The sequence below is a fragment of the Pinus tabuliformis genome, chromosome 4_1 (assembly GCF_031772625.1).
Source record: "Pinus tabuliformis cultivar Carrire ecotype Pingquan chromosome 4_1, CPIR1, whole genome shotgun sequence".
NCBI classification, from domain to species: domain Eukaryota; kingdom Viridiplantae; phylum Streptophyta; class Pinopsida; order Pinales; family Pinaceae; genus Pinus; species Pinus tabuliformis.
This window is the reverse complement of record NC_142303.1, coordinates 76,057,350-76,079,309: the sequence shown is the minus strand read 5'-3', so window position 1 is coordinate 76,079,309 and position 21,960 is coordinate 76,057,350. Positions and strand designations below refer to the sequence as shown.

Sequence of the window (21,960 nt, the reverse complement as noted above, 5' to 3'; positions counted from 1 at the left end):
AAATACATTAGAAAATTTTGAGATACCTTTAGAATATGACTCTTCACAGTTTCAGTTAGATGCAGACATTGAATATCTCTCCTCTAGACAGATGTCTCTCTTCTCAATGGAAGAGTTTGGTAGTTCTACAGTTGAAATCTTTCCAGGAAAAACATTAAACATTAACAAGAACTTGGAAAGACTACAACAAGAAGAATTAACTAAACTGTTGCAAAAACATTCCACTGCCTTTGCATGGGAATATACTGACATGAAAGGAATCGACCCTAAGACTTGTATTCATCACATTTATATTGAAGAAAACAACAGACCTATTAGGCAGCCACAAAGACGGATGAATCCAAATCTTAGGGAAATTGTGAAAGAAGAACTTCAGAAATTGCTCAAGGTAAACTTCATTTACCCCATTTCAGATAGCCAATGGGTTTCTCCCTTGGTTATAGTGCCCAAAAAGAATGGTAAATGGAGAGTTTGCATTGACTATCGAGAATTAAACAAGGCAACCTTAAAGGATCATTTTCCTCTACCTTTTATTGATCAGGTATTAGACACTTTAGCAGGTAAAAAGTATTTCTCATTCTTGGATGGTTTTAGTGGTTACAATCAGATTCAGGTAGCACCTGAAGATCAAGACAAAACCACCTTTACTTGTCCTTGGGGAACTTTTGCCTATCGAGTACTCCCTTTTGGATTGTGCAATGCACCCGCTACATTTCAAAGGGCTGTACTAGGAATCTTCTCAGATCTGATTCATGATTGTGTAGAGGTATACATGGACGATTTCACAGTCTATGGTAATACATTTGAAGAAGCTTTGGCAAATTTGGAAAAAGTACTGGTAAGATGTAAGGAAACAAATCTTTCTTTAAGTCATGAAAAGTGTTTTATGATGTTTACTGAAGGGATTGTTTTAGGACATCATATCTCAGGAGATGGAATCAAAGTTGATAGATCTAAAGTAGAAGTCATCTCTAAGTTACCTGTTCCAAATTGCCAAAGAGATGTTAGAAGTTTTCTTGGGTTTACTGGTTATTACAGAAGATTTATTGAAAACTTCACTAAGATAGCATCCCCTCTTTTCAAACTACTTACTAAAGATTGTGAATTTAAGTGGGATCCTGAATGTCAATCTGCCTTTGAAGCTTTAAAGACTAGAATATCTGAAGCACCCATTTTAAGGGGTCCAAATTGGAAACTCCCTTTCCACATTTCTACTGATGCTTCAGATACAGCTTTAGGAGCTGTTTTGGGACAAAAGGATTTGATCCCTTATGCCATTTATTACACAAGTAAGAATTTGACTCCTACTGAGTTAAATTATACTGTTACTGAAAAGGAATTTCTAGCCGTTGTTCATGCTATAAACAAGTTTAGACACTATATAACCGGCTATGAAACCTTTGTCCACACTGATCACTCTGCCATTAGATACCTCATGAACAAACCAGTCACTAATGGTAGAGTTACGAGATGGCTTTTGCTTTTACAAGAATTCAACATAACTGTGTTAGATCGACCAGGTAAACAGAACACAGTAGCTGACTTCTTGTCTAGAATCCAAAACACTAATGAGGACTCTCCTGTAGAGGATAAATTTCCAGATGAGTATTTGTTTGCAGTAACTACCAAAACCCCTTGGTATGCTGATATTGCTAATTATTTAGTTACTGGAAAGTTACCTTTACATTTATTTCCTAATGAGAAAAGGAAAATCATTCAGGATAGTTCACATTATTCTTGGATTTCTAATGAATTGTTCAGAACAGGGCCAGATTTGATGATCAGAAGATGTGTACGGGAGGATGAGATGCCTGACATCCTTAAGGCATGTCATGACGAACCTTGTGGCGGACATTTTTCTGATAAGAGGACTGCCTATAAAATCCTTTCATCAGGATATTATTGGCCTTCTCTCTTTAAGGATGCAAAGCAATATGTTAAAAGGTGTGACAGTTGTCAAAGAATTGGGAGACCAACTCTTTCAAATGAAATGCCACTACAGCCACAGGTATGCATCGAACCTTTCGAGAAATGGGCTCTAGATTTTGTTGGACCAATTAATCCGCCATCCAAGCAAAATAGATATATACTGGTTTGTACTGATTATGTTACCAAGTGGGTAGAAGCTATAGCATTAACTTCTGCTACTGAAAATTCAGTTGTTCAATTTCTTTTCAAGGATATTTTCACTCGTTTTGGTGTCCCAAGAGAAATTGTAACAGATCAGGGAAGCCAATTTACATCAAGGATGATAGAGAAGCTGATGGAGGAATATAAGATCAAGCATAGAACGTCTACTCCATACCATCCGCAAGCGAATGGTCAAGTAGAATCTACAAATAAAGTTCTTGAAAGCATCATCACAAAGACTGTTCATCTTCATAGAAGAGATTGGGCAGAAAGGCTTCCTGAAGCCTTATGGGCCTATAGAACTACATGGAGGAACACCACAGGACATTCTCCCTATGAACTTGTTTATGGGAAGAAAGTCCTGTTCCCCATTGAGTTCCAAATCAAGACCTTCAAGACAGCAGTTCAATTGGGGATGAGCTTATCAGAAGCCCAGAAGCACAGAATGGACCAGTTAAACGAACTAGATGAAATGAGACAAGATGCAATTCTAAGAACCGATCTAGTTCAGCACCAAAGAAGCAAATGGCATGATCGACATATCAAAGAAAAGAAGTTTCAAAAGGGTGATTGGGCACTCTTGTTTGATTCAAAATTTAAGGACTTCAAAGGAAAATTTCAAACTCATTGGCTTGGGCCATATGAGATTGATGAAGTCTTTAATAATGGAGCAGTTAGAGTGAAGACTATTGATGAACTTCAAACTCCCTTTATTGTGAATGGCCACAGGTTGAAAGTCTACCACAAGCCACTCTCAAAAGAGGAGTTTGTTAAGTTATTCCAAGGCGATTCTCAAATGAGGCTGGTTGAGAAGAATTCTTCTCCTCCATCAGCCTAATCTCTGTTTCTTTCAATTTCAATAAAAATAAATAAATAAATAAATGTATGAGCCTGAAAACCAATCTCTGATTGGCAGTCTCATGCAGAAAACATGAGGTGAAAATCAGGGTCACCTGACACCTCATGTTTTCCAAAAAAAAAATCTCTCTCTCTCTTTCATCTCATTTCATTTATTCCATATCACCATTTCCTTCCATCTCACCATCCTCACTTCACCTCACTGCTTTCCACCCACTCATTCATTCATTCATTCCATTTCATTTCATTAATAAAGTTTTTTTTTAGGCAACTGAAGTATTTTATGCAGCTGGAAGACTCCATTACAGTTCCTGCAGCTATTTGGCAATTCTGCAGTCGTTTAGCCTTTCTGCAGCCTTCTGCACCTGCACAAGAAACACAGTCTGTCTGAAGAAAATATGTACAGTTCAAAATCATCAAAGACAAGGAGGAAAGAATCATGTGCTAGCAATAAAGTTAACAAAAGGTTAGTAGCAAATTATCAGAAGCCAAATCAAATGCGGATCTGAGGTATGTTTAAAATTTTAAACCTATAGTTATTTCATTACGCGGAATTTTCTGGGTTATGTCTTGTTGGCCACTAATCGTAATGATTACCCATTTTCTTTTCCCATGCGACCACAAATCTACGAATCCTCCACGTCTACCAGCTCATAATACCCATGATTTTTGAAATCACATATGGCTGTTTCTGTCATTAAGGTCTCATACCCTAATGACGTAACCTACCGTATTACGTCTCTCAGTTCTCATCCCGCAGCCATGTGTCAATCCACAGCCGAAATCGGAGAATATAGCCGTTCCATTCATCAGTTCGAAACCCTCTGCGCTCATAACACTCCATTCCTCGCTATCATCTCCCTTATTCCGTTTCACTCACTACGATTACCTCCATAAACCATACTCTGTTTTTCCCTCTGCTGTATAGCCAGTAAACGTGTGATACAGTTGTATTACAACTGCTAGTCACCGTTTCACTGTGTTCACGCTGTTATCCACCACTTAACTCTGATTCAAGCCGTGAATTCTCGGTGTCTGAGGCTGTTGATGCACCCATATATCCTCTATTCCACAAAGTCTGAACAGGAACCGAGGAATTACTGTGTAAAGTCACGGAATTACTGTGTAAAGTCACCATCAAAGTCGTGTTTTAAACAGAGCTGAGGAGTCGATGGGAAAACTTTTAAGGGCTGAACCAGAAGGTTCGAAATTCTTGGAGGCATACCCTCAGGTTGAGGAGGCATTGCAAAAAGCCAATTGGCTACAGTGCATCAAGAAGTTTAAGGGCTACCACAAAGAAGTAACAAAAGCCTTTGCAAGGTCATTCAAGGATAAAGACAGTCAAGTAGAGGTGGGTGATTTAACATTTTCAGTCAGTGAAGGAAGCATAGCAAGGGCTACATCTCTTCCACAAACCGGTGAACGCTGGTTCAAAAACCGGGCAGTCCAGGATCAACAATGGAAGCGGATTTTTAAAAACCCAGGTATGGATACAAGTGTTTTCACAAAAGGAATTCCTATCTCTCATGTTAAAGAAGAATGGAAAATTCTACTGTTGTTAGTGCAAAAAAAATTTCACGTGTGAAGGGAGATTTGGAGTATTTTACGTTTATCATGGTAAAATTATGTTGCAATTTCAAGGAGAACATGATATAAATCTTCCCTACTTTCTATTCCAAAGCCTTAGGAAAATGTGTTCCATGGCTCAACGGAATCCACGAAACATAGAAGCTTACCTCTGTCACCATAGTCTTGTTAAGTTATTGATAGAAGAACAATTAAAAGAAAAACAAGACACATGGGAGAAATTCCTTGTAAGGAATCATTTTGAAGAACCTGGAGAATCTTCTATACCTAGGAAATGCAGAAGGAAGAGAAAAGAAAGTATCTCTGAGACTGTTCAAGGACAAACTGTAGAGGAAATAGAAGTATATCATCCTGAACCTGAGATTGAACCTACTGAAGACAGTGCTCAAGAGATTATCTCAGAAACCCTCGCTGAACTTGCCAAAGAAGCTGCCAAAAAGAGAAGAGAAGATAAAAAGAAACAAAAACAAGACAAGGGAAAATCCGTAATTCAAGAAACTGATCAGACTCCAGAGCATTCTAATGATGAAGAAAGAGATAGCCAGCCCTTAGCACAAAGGTTAGCTAAACTCCATGAGAAAATTGCCCTCTCCAAGAAAGTAAAAGTACAAAAACCAAGGAAAAAGGCACAAAAAGAAACACAGAGTGCTGCCACTGTAAGAAGGAGTAGTAGATTGCAGAATAAAATGAAAGCCACAAGGACACTCTTCGTTGATCTAAGCACACCTGAGAAGGGTGCTATAAAAACAGACCTTGAGGATAGTCCACAACGTGAGGCAGCTACTCCTCCAAGGGAGGACAGTCCGTTTCAGCCGGAGTTTGAAACTGAAATTGAGCATGAATATAGTCCAAGGAAGTCACCAATTGTTGACCCAATTCAACAAGAGGTGTACAACTATTTTGAAACATTGGAGCAGAACACTGCTGGCCCAAGTAATGTCATACCTCATGAGCAGCAAATAGACTTACTCAAACAAGAGATCTATGAACTTGAGGTGCTAAACCGTCACATTAAACAGAGAAATGAAGAAATGAAGCAGCAAGCTGATATTGCCAAAGCAATCCAAGATAACACCTTTCTTCACATGAGCATGTGGCAGAAGAAACACAGCAGACTCAAGAAGAGATGTAGAAGGCTGAACAGAGCCTTAATCAATTTGAAATTCAGATGCATGTTCAAGAGACCAAAGGTTAATGTTTCCACACAAAGGAAGAGGAGGAGATTGGATGTCTTAGCTGAGGCATCCCAGCAGGTGGATTGAATTGTGTTTTCATTGCATGAGGACATGCAATACCCTCGGAGTGGGGGTATGTAGAGCCTCTATTCTACACCTACTTGTCTACCATTTTCCTCAGTTTTTCCTTATCTTTCCTTCACTTTTGCCTCATTTTCACCATAAAACCACCCAGATCATTACATTAGGTGTCATTAAGCATGATCAAGCAAGTTTTGCTAATGAATGACTATTTGTTTAGATTTTGACTTACTTGCAGGAATCCCGCAGCTATCTGACGATCCTGCAACTATCTGAAGATCCTGCAGCCTTTTTGTTAAACGCAATGTTCCACGTGTCGGTTTGCCAGATGAGCCACATGGGCACTTAGGTATCAACGTGCTCGAGGTTCCTGTCCCATTTTTCCAGCCATCCACGTCATCTTTACCCATGGTCAAAGCTGGTCAAGTTACGGTCAACTCAAGGCTGTTTAACGGTGATTGTGAGCTGCTTGGTCACGTCATCTTAAACGGTGACTTGTCCATGTTCTACAGGTGCAGGGGACATGATCCAACATGGGATTCATTACCCATGACGACAGAAGCATTAAACTCATCCACGCAGCCGTATGATGTGTCCAGGGACCATAAATACGCATGACTGTTTGTTGTTTTTCAGTTAATTAGCTGTACGAGTAGGCTATCTTAGAAACCTCTATAAATAGCTGCGTCTGCGTACGCTCATCAGACTTTTTATCAGTTGTAATTTCTGAACTTGTGTTAAATTTAAGAGCGTTGTGAACTCTGTTTTTTTAGTGCTATCCTAGCACTCTGTTTTGTACACTTTTTGCAAATGGAGGAATAAACATAGCACTGTTTTGAAGTTTCCAGATCTTTGAGTTTTCTTGTGGCTGAATGAATAGAGGGCCCCTGCTCATCTCAGCCTCTGTAAAGTATTTTATGTGCAGTATTTCTTTATTTTCTTATTCATTTCCTTAAGCATGTATAGTTTCATTTACTTGTTTTCCTTTCTTTCAAGCTGATCAGTGTTATTTCTTTGCAGGTTTCTTTTAGCCCGAGATTTATTTTTATGTGTGTGTGTTTGCTTTACAAACTAATGGTATTTGAAGTTGACAAATTCAAGTGCTGCTTTTGTTTTTATAGCTGATTTTTAATCTTATTTCTCAAAGAGCTGCTAACACATGAATGATCTTCATCATAAACTGTTATCTTTTAAGATCAGAATATCACTAACCTGCAGTCAGTTTTGAGTGCTTTTTGGACTATTCTTTCACTACTTTCTAACCATACTTTGCATAGTACATATGGCTGAAGTAGAGATTTAGAAAGAGCAAAATATTACTACTAGTCTTTAAAGTAGAGTTTTGATTTTAAAGTGCTTCTTAGACTATTCTTTCACTACTTTCTAATCATACTTTGCATAGTACATATGGCTGAAGTAGAGAATTAGAAAGAGAAAACCATTATCATTAGTCTTTCAAGCAGATTTTTCTCACTTTTCTAATTCAACTTAAGCTACTTTCTATCCGTGCTTTACACAGTACATGTGCTTTGAAGCATCGAGTTAGAGAGAGATAATCTTTATTTTTGGGTTTTAAAAGTGACTTTCTTTTCTTTTATTAGCAGCAACTTGAACGGTGTCTAGTGCCATTGGAAGTGGTCATTTGCTTTCAATTTTATTTCAAGTCATTTCAGTTCACTTATTCCTTTCAAGCATTTCCTTTCAAGCAAGTAGTTAGAAATCACTAATCACACACTTTCACTCATTTAGGATTCACTCTACACACACACCATCACTCACTTGTTTATAAATTATCACTTCATCTTAGGAACATAATTAACCACAACAACACCCCCAACGTAAAGAAAAACTCTAAGAGGTTGCTTAAGTACATATAGTACACCTTCGCTTCATCAGCTTACGAGCCCCGGGTTGACAATAAATACTAGCAATTTAGATAACACTAAATTGACTAAACAGTGTCCACATAAATTAGTCACAGACAATGCAACAGCCTTTAGAGCAAAAGAATTGGTGGATATGTGCAATTCAATGGGCATTAAACTGGTTCATTCCACCTCATATTATCCTCAAGGTAATGGTCTAGCAGAATCCTCTAATAAAAGCCTGATAAGGATAATTAAGAAGCTGTTAGAGGACAACAAAAAGAATTGAGATTCTAAGCTCAAGTATGCACTGTCGGCTGACAGAGTGACCATTAAGAAATCCGCAGGGAATTCTCCTTTCAAGCTGGTATATGGAACTGAAGTGATGTTTCCAATTCAGATAACTCTCCCTGTGGCAAAATTCCTTCAAGAAGAGCAGAATGAGGAAGAAGACATGGCAAAGAGGATCACTAATTTAGTAGAGGTACATCATATTAGAGAGTAGCTGGTTGAAAAGGCTGCAGCACATCAGAAAAAGATCAAGGATGCTTTTGACAGGAAGACAAAGACAGATAATTTTCAGGTTGGAGACTTGGTTTTGAAGTGGGATGCACTAAAAGAAAAGAAAGGCAATCATGGGAAATTTGATGCTTTCTGGACAGGGCCTTTCATCATTTCTCAGATTCAAGGGAACAATACCTTTATACTGAAAAGTATGGGGGGAAAAGAAGTTTTTGATGGCCCAGTTAATGGGGGTTTTTAAAAAAATTATATTGTTTAAGGTATTTAGCCTTAAAAGTTGTAAATATTTTGTTTTATCAGTTTAGTGTAGGTTCAGTCAAACTCCATGCCCAATGGAACACTAAGAATTTTGTTAATTTGTTTTTCATCAAGAAGGCATTGATCTGCAGGTTCTTGAGACCTCACAAGGAGGATCTCATCTCGAGAAGGAGCCATTGTTAGCTCTGCTACATAATTCGGTATTTGCTGGGTCAAAGACACTGTGGCCAAGTGATTTTTGCAAAAAGGGAGCTCGCAGCAGTTCATTTCATCCTTCCCCCGTCATCTGCTTTATACCCTTATAACTCCCGCTACCCCTGTTTTTCTCTGTTTTGCCTCCAAAACCCTGTAAACCCCTTTTCGGCCAAACCCCTCATCGCTGAAGTTTAACCCATGAGACTACTGTCATATAACCGCGCGCATGTGCAAAAAGCGCTACCTGCGAAGCCCTCCCCTATCACATCAATCAATAAACATGTGTGATTAATCCCCGCCGTCCGATCATCCTCGTCGCGATCAGGCGGCAGTGGCACCTCCCGCCGTTGGAACATGCTCGCGCGTTAAACCGCGGGGAAAGCGGTTTTCCTCCGCCACGTGTCGTGTGTTTAACGTGATCACGACCCCTATGTACGAATACCACTATCCTCTGATAGAGGTGCGGGGGATACAGCTTATCGCCTGTACTCTGTCCCCCGCACGTTAACGTTCACACACCTCTGTCGCCTGATAGCCGTCGGATCTGCCCGATTGCGATCCGACAGCCCATGTTTGCCCGTCCACTTTTCCTCCCGATAGCCCCTGTAATCCTATCTCCACCGTCCATCTGCCAGATCTGACGGCTTGCAATCAATTGCGCCTAAGTTTCCTCCCGACGCCGCCTGCCAAGAGATCTCAGCCGTCCATCAGTTCTATCCAACGGCTAACATTTATTCCCTACCCTCCATTCATTCCCATGCAATCATTGTGTTTTTGGCTTGTACCGTGCATCTGAAGGAAGAAGTCGATCACCCACTAGCACTCTCTGCAGTTAATCTTCAACTACCTTATTCAAGAGGCAGCACGGCCAAGGAAGGAAAGTACAGCCTCGAGTAGTTAAACACCTTCAGCAGTTATGGAAATTTATTCATACAATACTCCACCTGTTCGAGGAGTACACCTAAGTACCAGAGAATGTCAAATTTTGTTCATTAAAGCAGCAGATCGTAGCAGAGTCCCATTTTAGACAGTTAATGTGGTTGGTGGCCCATTATGACCCCTCCATGTATAGGATAGCAGATATTTTTGTAATCAACCTCTTTATATACCCAGAACATAGATGTAATGAGGGTTGATGGATATTGTTTTGATGTAAAGTTCAACTTCTGTAGACTGTAACTACTGTGATACCTACAGCATCTGGTCTTCATTTTCAGCTAATACAAGCTTCTTTTGTTGTTAATTGCTCACTTTTCACTTCTTCATTGTTCTAGGTTGTGCCCATTATGCATTTTTCATGTGCTCTTGATGTTTAGCATTACAGGGGTTGTCATCCCACCTCTGTGTTAGAATCTAGTAAGTATTATTAAATGCGTATGCAGGTTTCTGTTATTTTAATGCTAGAGAGTTGTCATCTTGTCTGTGCATTAGGAAATAGATTTGCAGACCTTTCTACTGGTTACAGCCAGCCATCACATGGTCTTGTGCATCTACTGGTGTGGTCAATATTCTCCATGTTTACCTATTCCTTAAACTGTGAGTAATTGATGGTCTAAAGCCTTGTAGTCTGGGGGTGTTCACCCATGTCTGGGGTTAAGCATAGTAGAAGTGGTTATCTAGCTTGAATATGCATCATTCCTTCCATTCATCCAATTTCTAACATTTTTGTTGAGTTTGTAATGTTCTCGAGCATCTCTGAGATACAACCTAGGAGAGTTTCTTGGGGTGATAACATAAATTGGCGCCGTTGCCGGGGAGAGGAGATTGAATCTTAGCTTCCGTGGGAGAACGACACAGTTCCTGGTTTTGATGATAGACAAGGTCTGGGCACATTTCTGGTTGTAATCATCTATCTGGCGACTCCACTGGAGGAAGACCAACATTTGGCGACTCCACATTGAAGTTTTGGCTCAGTTTGTGAGACATACTCGAAGAAATCCTCAGAAATCACCAGCTGAACCAGTGCCTGACCCTGAGAGGACTATCAAATTGAAGAAAGCATCACAGAAAGGGGCATCAGGATCAGGTAAGCCTAAGAAATCTCATGCATCTCTGAAAGATAAAGTTATAGCTGAAGATATACAGTTTGAATATTTAGAGCCCAGCACTGTTAATAAGGAAATTCCTTCAGAGATTAATACAGCCCCTTGTCCATCTAGTTCCCCTTTGAATCTCAGTCCAAAGAAAGCTTCCCATACATTCCAAAACATCCCTTTGTCCCTGTCATTTATTTCATTGTTTCAAACTGCTCAATCTGCCAATATCCTTCCACATATCCCAATCATGGCAAGCCAGCAAGCACCAATGAAGATAGAAAGAATTGTTGCTGCTAGATATGGACCCTTGGTCTTGCATGTTCCTTTAAATCCCATGCCTGTGGGAGAATATCATAAATACATGACTAAGTTCACTGGCACAGAGTGCGTAACAGCTGAAGAACACCTTGAAGCTTTTTATAGTTATGCTGATAACTTAGATATAAGTGAAAACGATGTGTGGATGAGAATTTTTTTCCAGAGCCTTGATGGAGAGGCTAGGACGTGCTTTCGAGAATTAGCTTCTAGATCTATTGCTGATATTAAAGCCTTAGATGAAGCATTTTTGAAACACTGGGGAGATAAAAAATATTTGTTATATTATCATACTGAGTTTGGTAACATGAAGAGGGAAAATGGTGAATCATTGCATGATTTTAATAAAAGATTCAACCGTATGTATAGTAAGATACCAGCTGAGGTGAAGCCTACCCCTACCTCTGCCAAGCTCATTTATGCCAATGCTTTTGACTCTGATTTCTGCCTGTTATTGAGAGAAAGGAGATGTGTTACTCTTGCAGACATGCAGGATGCAGCCCTAGAAGTAGAGTCTAATATCATGGCTGCAGAAAAGCTCAAAGGTCAAGCTAACAGAAGGAGGCAGAGAGGTCAGGCTTCTACCTCCTCTACATCATCTTCAGAGCCTAAATTAGACAAAATGACTAAGATAATAGATTCATTGGCTGCTAAAATTTCTAAGCTAAAGGTTGAGCAGAATTCAGGAAAGACAAGGCAGCAAAATACATTTGCTCCAAGAAATCCCAATCCATTCAAAAGAGAAAATGAACAGTTGCAAATTATTCGGGGTGAAGAATCAAAAGAAGAATAGAAAGTTAAAGCTCCTTTCCAAAATGTAGTCATGGAGGAGGAACAATTTGAATATGAGGATAAAATTCACTGCATGGAAGATAAAGGCAGCACTGCATTTTTTATAATGGCTTCTTATGAGAATCTTTGTTGTAGGAACAAAACAGTCAAGAGTGGGACAGAGAGGTTGTTCTACAAACTGAGGAGCAGCGAAGATATAACCTGAGGTCGAATGCAAAAAATGTCAAAGAAAATCCTGCCCAGAGAACTGTTGTCCAAACAGCGTCACAGAATATCAAACAGAGAAGACCAGCAACTGATCCAATCACACTCAAAGCACCAGTTCAAGAGGTAAGAGGTTCTAATAAATTACCTTCCTCTTTCAACTTAGAGTCTGAAGTCAAAAAGATGAAAATTTTTGTACCTCTGGTAGAGTTGGTAAAGAGTGAAATGTTTAGAAAGCCTATCCTTGAATCCCTTGAGCTGGAAATCACACAAACCTCCACTGACTCTGTCAATTTGCAAGATGACAAGCCTGCCACTGTGATTAGCCCCATGATTGAACTTACTGATAATAACTCTCCATCTTTTTATGTCTCCTTGACCATTCATGACAAAATCCTCCACAACTGCCTACTAGATACAGGGGGCAACCATAATCTGATGCCTAAAGCTGTCATGGAAGAGTTAGGCCTTGACATCACCAGACCATATCATGATTTGTTCTCTTTTGATTCAAGAAAGGTGAAATGTCTGGGATTGATCAAAGATCTAGCCATTACCCTAACTCAGCTGCCCATGAAGAGTATGATGATGAATATTGTGGTAGCAAATGTCCCTCCCAAGTTTGGCATGTTGTTGTCCAGATGATGGATTAAGAGACTAGGTGGGACATTACAGAATGATCTATCTTATGCCATTGTCCCAGTTTTTGGAGGAGAAAGCAGGAGATTGTACAGAGAAGCACAGTTGGCATATATCATTAGTGATGAGAAGAATCCTACTAATCATCCCATATATGTTGTGGACACTGATTTTGGAGCATGTATCCTCCAAATAGAAGAATCCCAGAAGGCCTCAATGCAGCTCAGGAAACCAACAAATCAGGCCGAGGAAGGGCAAGGAAGTTAGGTTTGGGAGATGTTCTTTGATGGAGCATGTTCCAGGGAGACTGCAGGAGCACGTGTGGTGCTGATATCTCCAAAACAAAAAAGCACACAACTATCTTTTAAGCTGGCTTTTCAAGTCACAAACAATATAGCAGAGTAGGAGGCTTTGTTATTGGGCCTTAATGCAGCAAAAGACTGAGGAATCAGAAGCATAAAGGTATTTGGAGATGCGGATTTGATCATTCAACAAGTAAATGAAACATTTCAAGCAAAGCACCCAACGCTGAAAGCATACAGAGATGAGGTGTGGAGAATTAGATATTCTTTTGATTATTTCTGTATTTCATATATTCCTAGAGCCCAGAATCAGCTTGCTGATTACCTTACCGTGTCTGCTAGCATGTTTATCCATCCTATGCCTCCCAGATTAGTTTATGAAGTCCAAATGAAATATAGACCCTCCTTTCCTGATAATGTCTAGCATTGGAAAGTTTTTGATGATGATGATGAAATAATTAGGTTTCTCCAAGTCGTTGATGAGTTTTCTGAAATGCAAATTGACCCTGAGAATGATGCCTTGGAAGAAAACCCCCAGTCCCAACTCAGAAATAGAATTGGCAAAGATAGCATTGTCCAGCTTCTCAGCAATCATATTCCTAAGGGTTTAATTCCTCTAGAAAGACTGTTTGACCAAAATGATGTGCCTTACAAAGCTGCCCAAAAAGAAGACCAATCTGCAGTCTGTAAGCATGACATAAGAAGTCCAGGTCAGCCTAGATACATAAATTTGTCCACTCATTTGTCTGCTAACCAAAGTTCTGAATACTATAAATTAATGAAGCAATTTACTGATGTGTTTGCCTGGGAGTATAGTGACCTGAAAACTTATGATAAAAAGATTATTCAGCATAAAATACCTTTAGAGAAAGACACCATTCCTTTCAAACAGAAGTTGAGACCAATAAATCCTATGCTTCTTCCTCTAATTGAAAAAGAAATTAAAAAATTGTTGGCTGCCAAGATTATAGTTCCTCTCAGATATTCCAAGTGGGTAGCCAACCTAGTAGTGGTGAGGAAGAAAAGTGGAGAAATCAAACTCTGTGTTGATTTCATAAATTTAAACAAATGCTCTAAGAAAGACAACTATCCTCTACCCAAGATGGAGAATTTGCTGCAGAAGGTCTCAGGAGCCAAAGTGATGTCTTTCCTGGACGGGTTTTCAGGGTTTAATCAGATTGTTGTGCATCCATATGACCAAGAGAAGACTGCATTTACCACTCTTTGGGGCACTTTTATGTATGCCAAGATACCTTTTGGATTGATGAATGCTGGAGAAACCTTTCAGAGAGCTATGGATATAGCATTTGTAGGAAAGAAGGATAAATTTGTCCTTATCTACCTTGATGACATAACAGTATACTCCAGCAGCCAACAAAATCATTTGCAGCATTTGAAAAAGTGTTTCTGAAGTGCAGAAGGTTTGGGTTTTCAGTCAATCCTAAAAAGTCACAATTTGCTTTAGAAGAAGGCAAGCTGTTAGGACATGTTGTTTCTGCTACATGTGTTCAAATTGACCCAGAAAGAGTAAGAGAAATACAGACTTTGTCTGTCTCGAGATCAAAGAAGGATATTCAATCCTTTCTAGGCAAAATTAATTTTGTCAGGAGGTTTATACCAAATTTTGCAGAACTGGTAAAGCATGTTACCTCCATGTTGAAGAAAGGATCAGAGGTCAGATGGATTGATGCAGCAAGAGGATCTTTTGAGTCCATTAAAAAAGCTATTATGGAGGCTCCCACTTTAATAAGCCCAGATTACAACAAGGAGTTCCATATATTTTCATTTGCCTCAAAAGACACCATTGTAGCAGTTTTATTGCAAGCATATGAAGAAGGTTCAGAGAATCCAGTGGCATTTTTCAGCAAAAACTTAAGGGATGCTGAATTGAGGTATGACATTATTGAAAAACAAGCATATGCTCTTATCAAATCCTTGAAAGCTTTCAGAGTTTACATTCTGCATTCCAAGATAATTGCATATGTACCTTCTGCTGCAATAAAAGATGTTTTGACACAACGTGATGTTGATGGAAGAAGGGCTAAATGGATTGCAAAATTGGTTGAATTTAATATAGAACTGAAGCCCACCAAGCTGGTCAGAGGTCAGGGTCTTGCCAAATTATTGGCTGAGGAAAATTGAAGATCATTGGATATTGATTTCCTGTGCATAATTGGTCAGACAGATAAAGAAGAGGAAGCAGCTGAACCAGAGAGAAAGTAGTCAGTGGCCGAAATTCTAGCTTCTTGTGATTGGTATTCTACAATAGTTAAATTCTTGCTGAAGCTAGAAATCCCTTCAAGCTTTACTCAAAGTCAAGCCAAAACTATAAAGCTTAGGGCAATAAAATATTGCATTAATGAAAATCTACTCTATTGGAGGGATCCATCTGGAATGCTTTTAAGGTGTCTGGACAAAGAACAGTCAATAGAAATCATGCAGTAGTTTCATTCCAGCATGTGTGGAGGGCACCATTATTGGAAGACTACAGCCCATAAAATTCTCAGAGCTAGATATTACTAGCCCTCCTTATTTTCCGATGTATTTTCATTTGTTAAATCTTGTGATAGGTGCCAAAGATTTGAAGGAAAGCAGCAGTTGAAGTCCCTGCCCCTAAAACCAATACATACAAAAGGACCTTTTCAGCAATGGGGCTTGGATTTCATTGGAGAGATCAATCCACATTCCAGTGGCCAGCACAGATGGATATTAGTAGCCACTGATTATTTCACTAAGTGGATTGAAGCAGTCCCTACCAGAAAGGTTGATCATAATGTGGTCATTAAGTTTTTAATTGAAAATATCTTTACCAGATTTGGGTGTCCACATAAATTAGTCACCGACAATGCAACAGCCTTTAGAGCAAAAGAATTGGTGGTTATGTGCAATTCAATGGGCATTAAACTGGTTCATTCCACCTCATATTATCCTCAAGGTAATGGTCTAGCAGAATCCTCTAATAAAAGCCTGATAAGGATAATTAAGAAGCTATTAGAGGACAACAAAAATAATTGGGATTCTAAACTCAAGTATGCACTATCGGCTGATAGAATGACCATTAAGAAATCCACAGGGAATTCTCCTTTTAAGCTGGTATATGGCACTGAAGCTATGTTTCCAATTCAGTTAACTCTCCCTGTGGCAAAATTCCTTCAAGAAGAGCAGAATGAGGAAAAAGACATGGAAAAGAGGATCACTGATCTAGCAGAGGTACATCATATTAGAGAGCAGCTGGTTGAAAAGGCTTTAGCACATCAAAAAAATATCAAGGATTCTTTTGACAAGAAGACAAAGACAGATAATTTTCAGGTTGGAGACTTGGTTTTGAAGTGGGATGCACTAAAAGAAAAGAAAGGCAATCATGGGAAATTTGATGCTTTCTGGACAGGGCCTTTCATCATTTCTCAGATTCAAGGGAACAATACCTTCATACTGACAAGTATGGGGGGAGAAGAAGTTTTTGATGGCCCAGTTAATGGGCATTTTCTAAAAAATTATATTGTTTAAGGTCTTTGACCTTAAAAGTTGTAAATATTTTGTTTTATCAGTTTAGTGTAGGTTCAGTCAGACTCCATGCCCAATAGAACACTAGGAATTTTGTTAATTTGTTTTTCATCAGGAAGGCATTGATCTGCAGGTTCTTGAGACCTCACAAGGAGGATCTCATCCCCAGAAGGAGCCAGTGTTAGCTCTGCTACATAATTCGGTATTTGTTGGGTCAAAGACACTGTGGCCGTGTGTTTTTTGCAAAAAGGGAGCTCGCAGTAGTTCATTTTATCCTTCCCCCGTCATCTGCTTTATACCCTTATAACTCCCGCTACCCCTGTTTTTCTCTGTTTTGCCTCCAAAACCCTGTAAACCCCTTTTCGGCCAAGCCCCTTAGCGCTGAAGTTTAACCCATGAGACCGCGGTCATATAACCGTGCGCATGCGCAAAAAGCGCTACCCGCGAAGCCCTCCCCTGTCACATCAATCAATAAACATGTGTGATTAATCCCCGTCGTCCGATCGTCCTCGCTGCGATCGGGCGGCAGTCGCACCTCCCGCCGCTGGAACATGCCTGCACGTTAACCCGCGGGGAAAGCGGTTTTCCTCCGCCACGTGTCGCTCGTTTAACATGATCACGACCCCTCTGTACGAATACCACCGTCCCCTGATAGCGTTGCGGGGGATACCGCTTACCGCCTGTACTTTGTCCCCCACACGTTAACGTTCACACACCTCTGCCGCCCAATAGCCATCAGATCTGCCCAACTGCGATCCGACGACCCATGTTCACCCGTCCACTTTTCCCCCCGATAGCCCCTGTAATCCGATCTCCACCGTCCATCTGCCAGATCTCACGGCTTGCAATCAATTGTGCCTATGTTTCCTCCCGACGTCGCCTGCCAAGAGATCTCAGCTGTCCATCAGTTCTATCCAATAGATAACACTTATTCCCTACCCTCCATTCATTCCCATGCAATGATCGTGTTTTTTGGCTTGTACTGTGCATCCGAAGGAAGAAGGCGATCACCCACTAGCACTTTGTGCAGTTAATCTTCAACTACCTTATTCAAGAGGCAGCACGGCCAAGGAAGGAAAGTACAGCCTCGAGCAGTTAAACACCTTCAGCAATTATGGAAATTTATTCATACAATACTCCACCTATTCGAGGAGTACACCTAAGTACTAGAGAATGTCAAATTTTGTTCATTAAAGCAGCAGATCGTAGCAGAGTCCCATTTTAGACAGTTAATGTGGTTGGTGGCCCATTATGACCCCTCCACGTATAGGATAGTAGATATTTTGGTAATCAACCTCTTTATATACCTAGAACACAGATGTAATGAGGGTTGATGGATATTGTTTTGATGTAAAGTTCAACTTCTGGAGACTGTAACTATTGTGATACCTGCAGCGTCTAGTCTTCATTTTCAGCTAATACAAGCTTCTTTTGTTGTTAATTGCTCACTTTTCACTTCTTCTTTGTTCCAGGTTGTGCCTGTTATGCATTTTTCATGTGCTCTTGATGTTTAGCATTAGAGGGGCTGTCATTCCACCTCTGTGTTAGAATCTAGTAAGTATTATTGAATGCGTATGCAGGTTTCTGTTATTTTAATGCCAGAGAGTTGTCATCCTGTCTGTGCATTAGGAAATAGATTTGCAGACCTTTCTACTGATTGTAGCCAGCCATCACATGGTCTTGTGCATCTGCTGGTGTGGTCAGTATTCTCCATGTTCACTGATTCCTTAAACTGTGAGTAATTGATGGTCTAAAGCCTTGTAGTCTGGGGGTGTTCACCCATGTCTGGGGTTAAGCATAGTAGAAGTGGTTATCTAGCTTGAATATGCATCATTCCTTCCATTCATCCAATTTCCAACATTTTTGTTGAGTTTGTAATGTTCCCGAGCATCTCTGAGATACAACCTAGGAGAGTTTCTTGGGGTGATAACACAACCGAACACAAACTCCATCACACTTCAAAACTGAGATAACTTCCTGAGTGCATATTGTTTTCAAATGGCCATCGTAAAGACCTCCAGCCCATGAATATCTATCCAAAACTGAAATGCTTCCCTTGCAACTATCTAGGAGCGTACAGTACTGGTCCTACTGCCTCAAATTTAATTCAAGTGTTGTAGGATAAGGCGGAGCCTTTGTCATAGGAAGAAACTCATCCTATTAACTTTTGTCTCTGTATGAAAATAGCACCATCAACCTCACCATCATCTGCCAGTCCATCACTAACGATGTCATTGTTTAGCTCCCCATTCTTGTTGAAATTCAAAATGGATTTCTTGTCTACTACTTCCTCAGAGATGCTGAGATGATTTAACCACAAGAGTTTGCTTCAGTCCTGCCAGAAAATTCAACTATATTGTTTCTATCTGACCATTCTCCCTTTTTTCTAATATTCACTTGTTCATTGCTGAGTTCACTATTTAACTTTACAAGAGTAACCTCAAGCTGGAGTGGTGTCCGAATGTGGACCTGGACATAAGGCAGTGACTCATTTTTCAATGATCAAACTGAATTTCTGCCAAAAGATGTCCAGGACAGGGCCATTCACCATAATTCTCGACCCTCATTTTTAGCCTGCTTTATTTTTCCATGAACTTCTTTATCATAATAGTTGTAGGTGTTATAAATGGGAGAGCCACTGAAACGCACCACATATGATTTGAGACTGTTTTGCTTGAGAAAAGCGTCTAGATCGCAGTCTACATTAGGGCAGTCATAGTATCTTCCCCCTGGATCTGCAATACCCTCTCCAAATGTACCAGCGGTGCCGTCTCTTTCCAATTATAAGCTGCCTTCTCCATCTACGATAATAGCAACTTCTTCAAATTATGGCCTCAAAGCTTCCTCTGTAAGCTTGTAAAAAAATTGATTTTTTTTTTCTCTCATCAAATATACCATGCAGTGTTGACTCCTCTCTTCAGTTATCCTTTGCAAGCCCTTTCAACCACCATGCTTTAAGCAATATGTTAAACCATGAAGCAAACTTTAAAACTACACCTAAGGCATCACCATAATGTTCTCTCTTCTCTGAAAAAAAATGTGTTGAATGTCATGTACTAGACCATGGAAGTAAAGCTATAAGCTTGTCCTCCAAACCTATTGGAATTCATCGACAACAACATCCTTGAAAAAAATCATGTCACCAAAGCAAAAAGGATATAAAGCAGAAAAAAACCGTTTTTAATAACTAAGGGTAAGATGAATGCAACATATATTCAGAAGCCCTCAAAATTCTGGCAGGTTGACCAATTCAAAAGCTACCTCGAGTTCACAAAGCACAATGTGCAAAGTTTATATGAAATTCTCGAGATCTTGTGGGAGAAATATACTGAAACAAATAATGAGGAAAGAATTATAACATATCATAAAAAGGTTTGAATATCATTGGGAAAATAATAACCTTACATATTATCTACAATAAATTTATAATCAACTGCTAAGGGAAAACAAACGCAGTCTCAGTAACTAATAGATGACCTGCATGCCTACTAAATTCTTCCTCTATTACTACGATAATCTCTCAATTATTACGATAATCTCTTATGACAAAAGAGGAAATCTTTATTGGAATTATCAATCCATACCTTGTTAAAAGAATGGTTGCTGTATACATATACCAAAGCTGCTAATTATACTTAACGCATGCTACTGTTTTGAGAATAGTAAATAACATTTGGAAGTTGTTACAACTATATTTTTCTAAAATCTTGTAGGTCTCTGAATTCGTTTTTGTTTCACGTTGAAACATTAAAAAATGCATTGATCTGTTTAAATTCTTTGTGGAAAAAGAGGGACAGAAATTATAATTTTGAAAGAATGACTATAATTCTGGTGACAAGGTGTAAGGTAACATAAACCGTTTGAGTTTAGTTTGTTATGTTTGACAATTGAAATTTCAACCCAAAACCTATGACAAAGTGCACTTTGAATTTCACCAGAACATATCAAAATATATGTTTTTTTTTCTTAGAAAAACAAAAAAATGGCTTCGCTCAGATGTTGTTTAAATGAGAAATGGCATTATAATTTTTATTTAAAATAAACATAAAAAATGGTATCATAGTTCTTATTCTGAAATTTAAATAACAGTTTACTAATATATATTTATTAAAATAACATATTTTAAGAATATTTTAGAATCTAATGGTTAAAAGAGAAGTGATCAATTGTTTGACCCCTTACTCATTTTTCTATTAGTAAAATTCCAAATATTTCATAAATCTGAAATCTAAATAAATTCAGAAATATGACTATATTAAAAAGCAACTCAAAAAACCAAAGTCAAAATAAGCATCTTACCTATTTACTAAATATTAAGCAATCAGAAAAACATAGGGGCGGTCAATTATTTGACAGCCTCATCAGTCTGATTACCAATTGCCAAATATTGCACCAATCAGCAATAGAAAGAAACTCAGGAGCGTCAAAACAGGGGACGAATTGTAAAATGGGTGGAAGACTTACCTGGCTGGGAATCTCGCGACGATAGAAAGGAGAAGTCTCCGTGACATTGAGCTTGAAAGATGGCGTCGGGTGGACATAAATCGAATACAACCCTTCATGGCCGCGAAAGAATCTCTCCCACAAGGGAACAAGGGGCAGTGGCCCTCTGGTCAGAAACATAAAGGCGATCCTGGGTACCCTCTGAAAAGGGTACCTACTCCGGTGTGGCACCATGGACGCCCTCCACAGAAGCTCCTCGTCGCTCATGTTGTGCATCAGAGTCTGTGGCCTGATTCTTTTACAAACGTCGCAAGTCGACGATATTGGCGGGCTCAGAAAAGTGTCTGCGAGAGGTTGAAACATTGCCTGGGTGTTCAAATAACGCGTAGTTGCGACGACGCCGAAGACGATTGCGGAGCCTATGAGGATTAGATACGTTAGAATTTTCACCACATTCACATGCCATTCTCGCTTGCAGGGTAACTGCGGTAGAATCCCCATAATCCCTATTTCCTCTGCCACTGCATTCTCCTTTGTCTGCATTGTTACTAAAGCAAATTTAAGACTAGATGAAGGTGTTTTGGATTGATGGTGAATGATATAAGAATATATTACGTAGTTATTCTCAATAGCTACGCCATATTCTTTATGAGAAATCACCCATTCAAATTTCTGTGGATGGTATAGCCATACTTAACTAAAAAAAATCAGCCATAGACTGCTTGAGATAGGAAGGAAAACTCTGAAGAAAAAAAGATGGAGACACCTTAGGGCAGGATTGATCCGCAGAATTGACTTAAAAGGAATGAAAGGAAGCGCGGTCATTGGCATAAACCATGGCAATAATAATTAAATATACATCGTGGATTCTTGTAGAGGCTGATTGAAGAACCTGGAAGGGAAGGAAGTGCATCAGATGATGATGTAGATAATAATTAAGTATTCTTTTAAGAATAATTAAAATCCTTGTACAGGCTGACTGAAAAACGTTGATGGAAAGGAAGTGAAACAGATAGTAATGTAAATAATAATTAAGTATTCCTTAAGAATAATT

General features: G+C 39.3%; 1 protein-coding gene across 1 annotated transcript in view; it reads right to left on the bottom strand.

The window, feature by feature from the left end:
- Window positions 1-21,449, bottom strand: part of LOC149174228 (glycosyltransferase BC10-like) — a 53,029-nt gene extending 31,580 nt beyond the window's left edge. The window contains exon 1 of the mRNA XM_089420783.1: window positions 20,928-21,449. Coding sequence (XP_089276909.1) covers window positions 20,928-21,449 — 522 coding nt within the window. The remainder of the gene's footprint in view (window positions 1-20,927) is intronic.
- Between the last annotated feature and the right edge of the window lie 511 nt (window positions 21,450-21,960).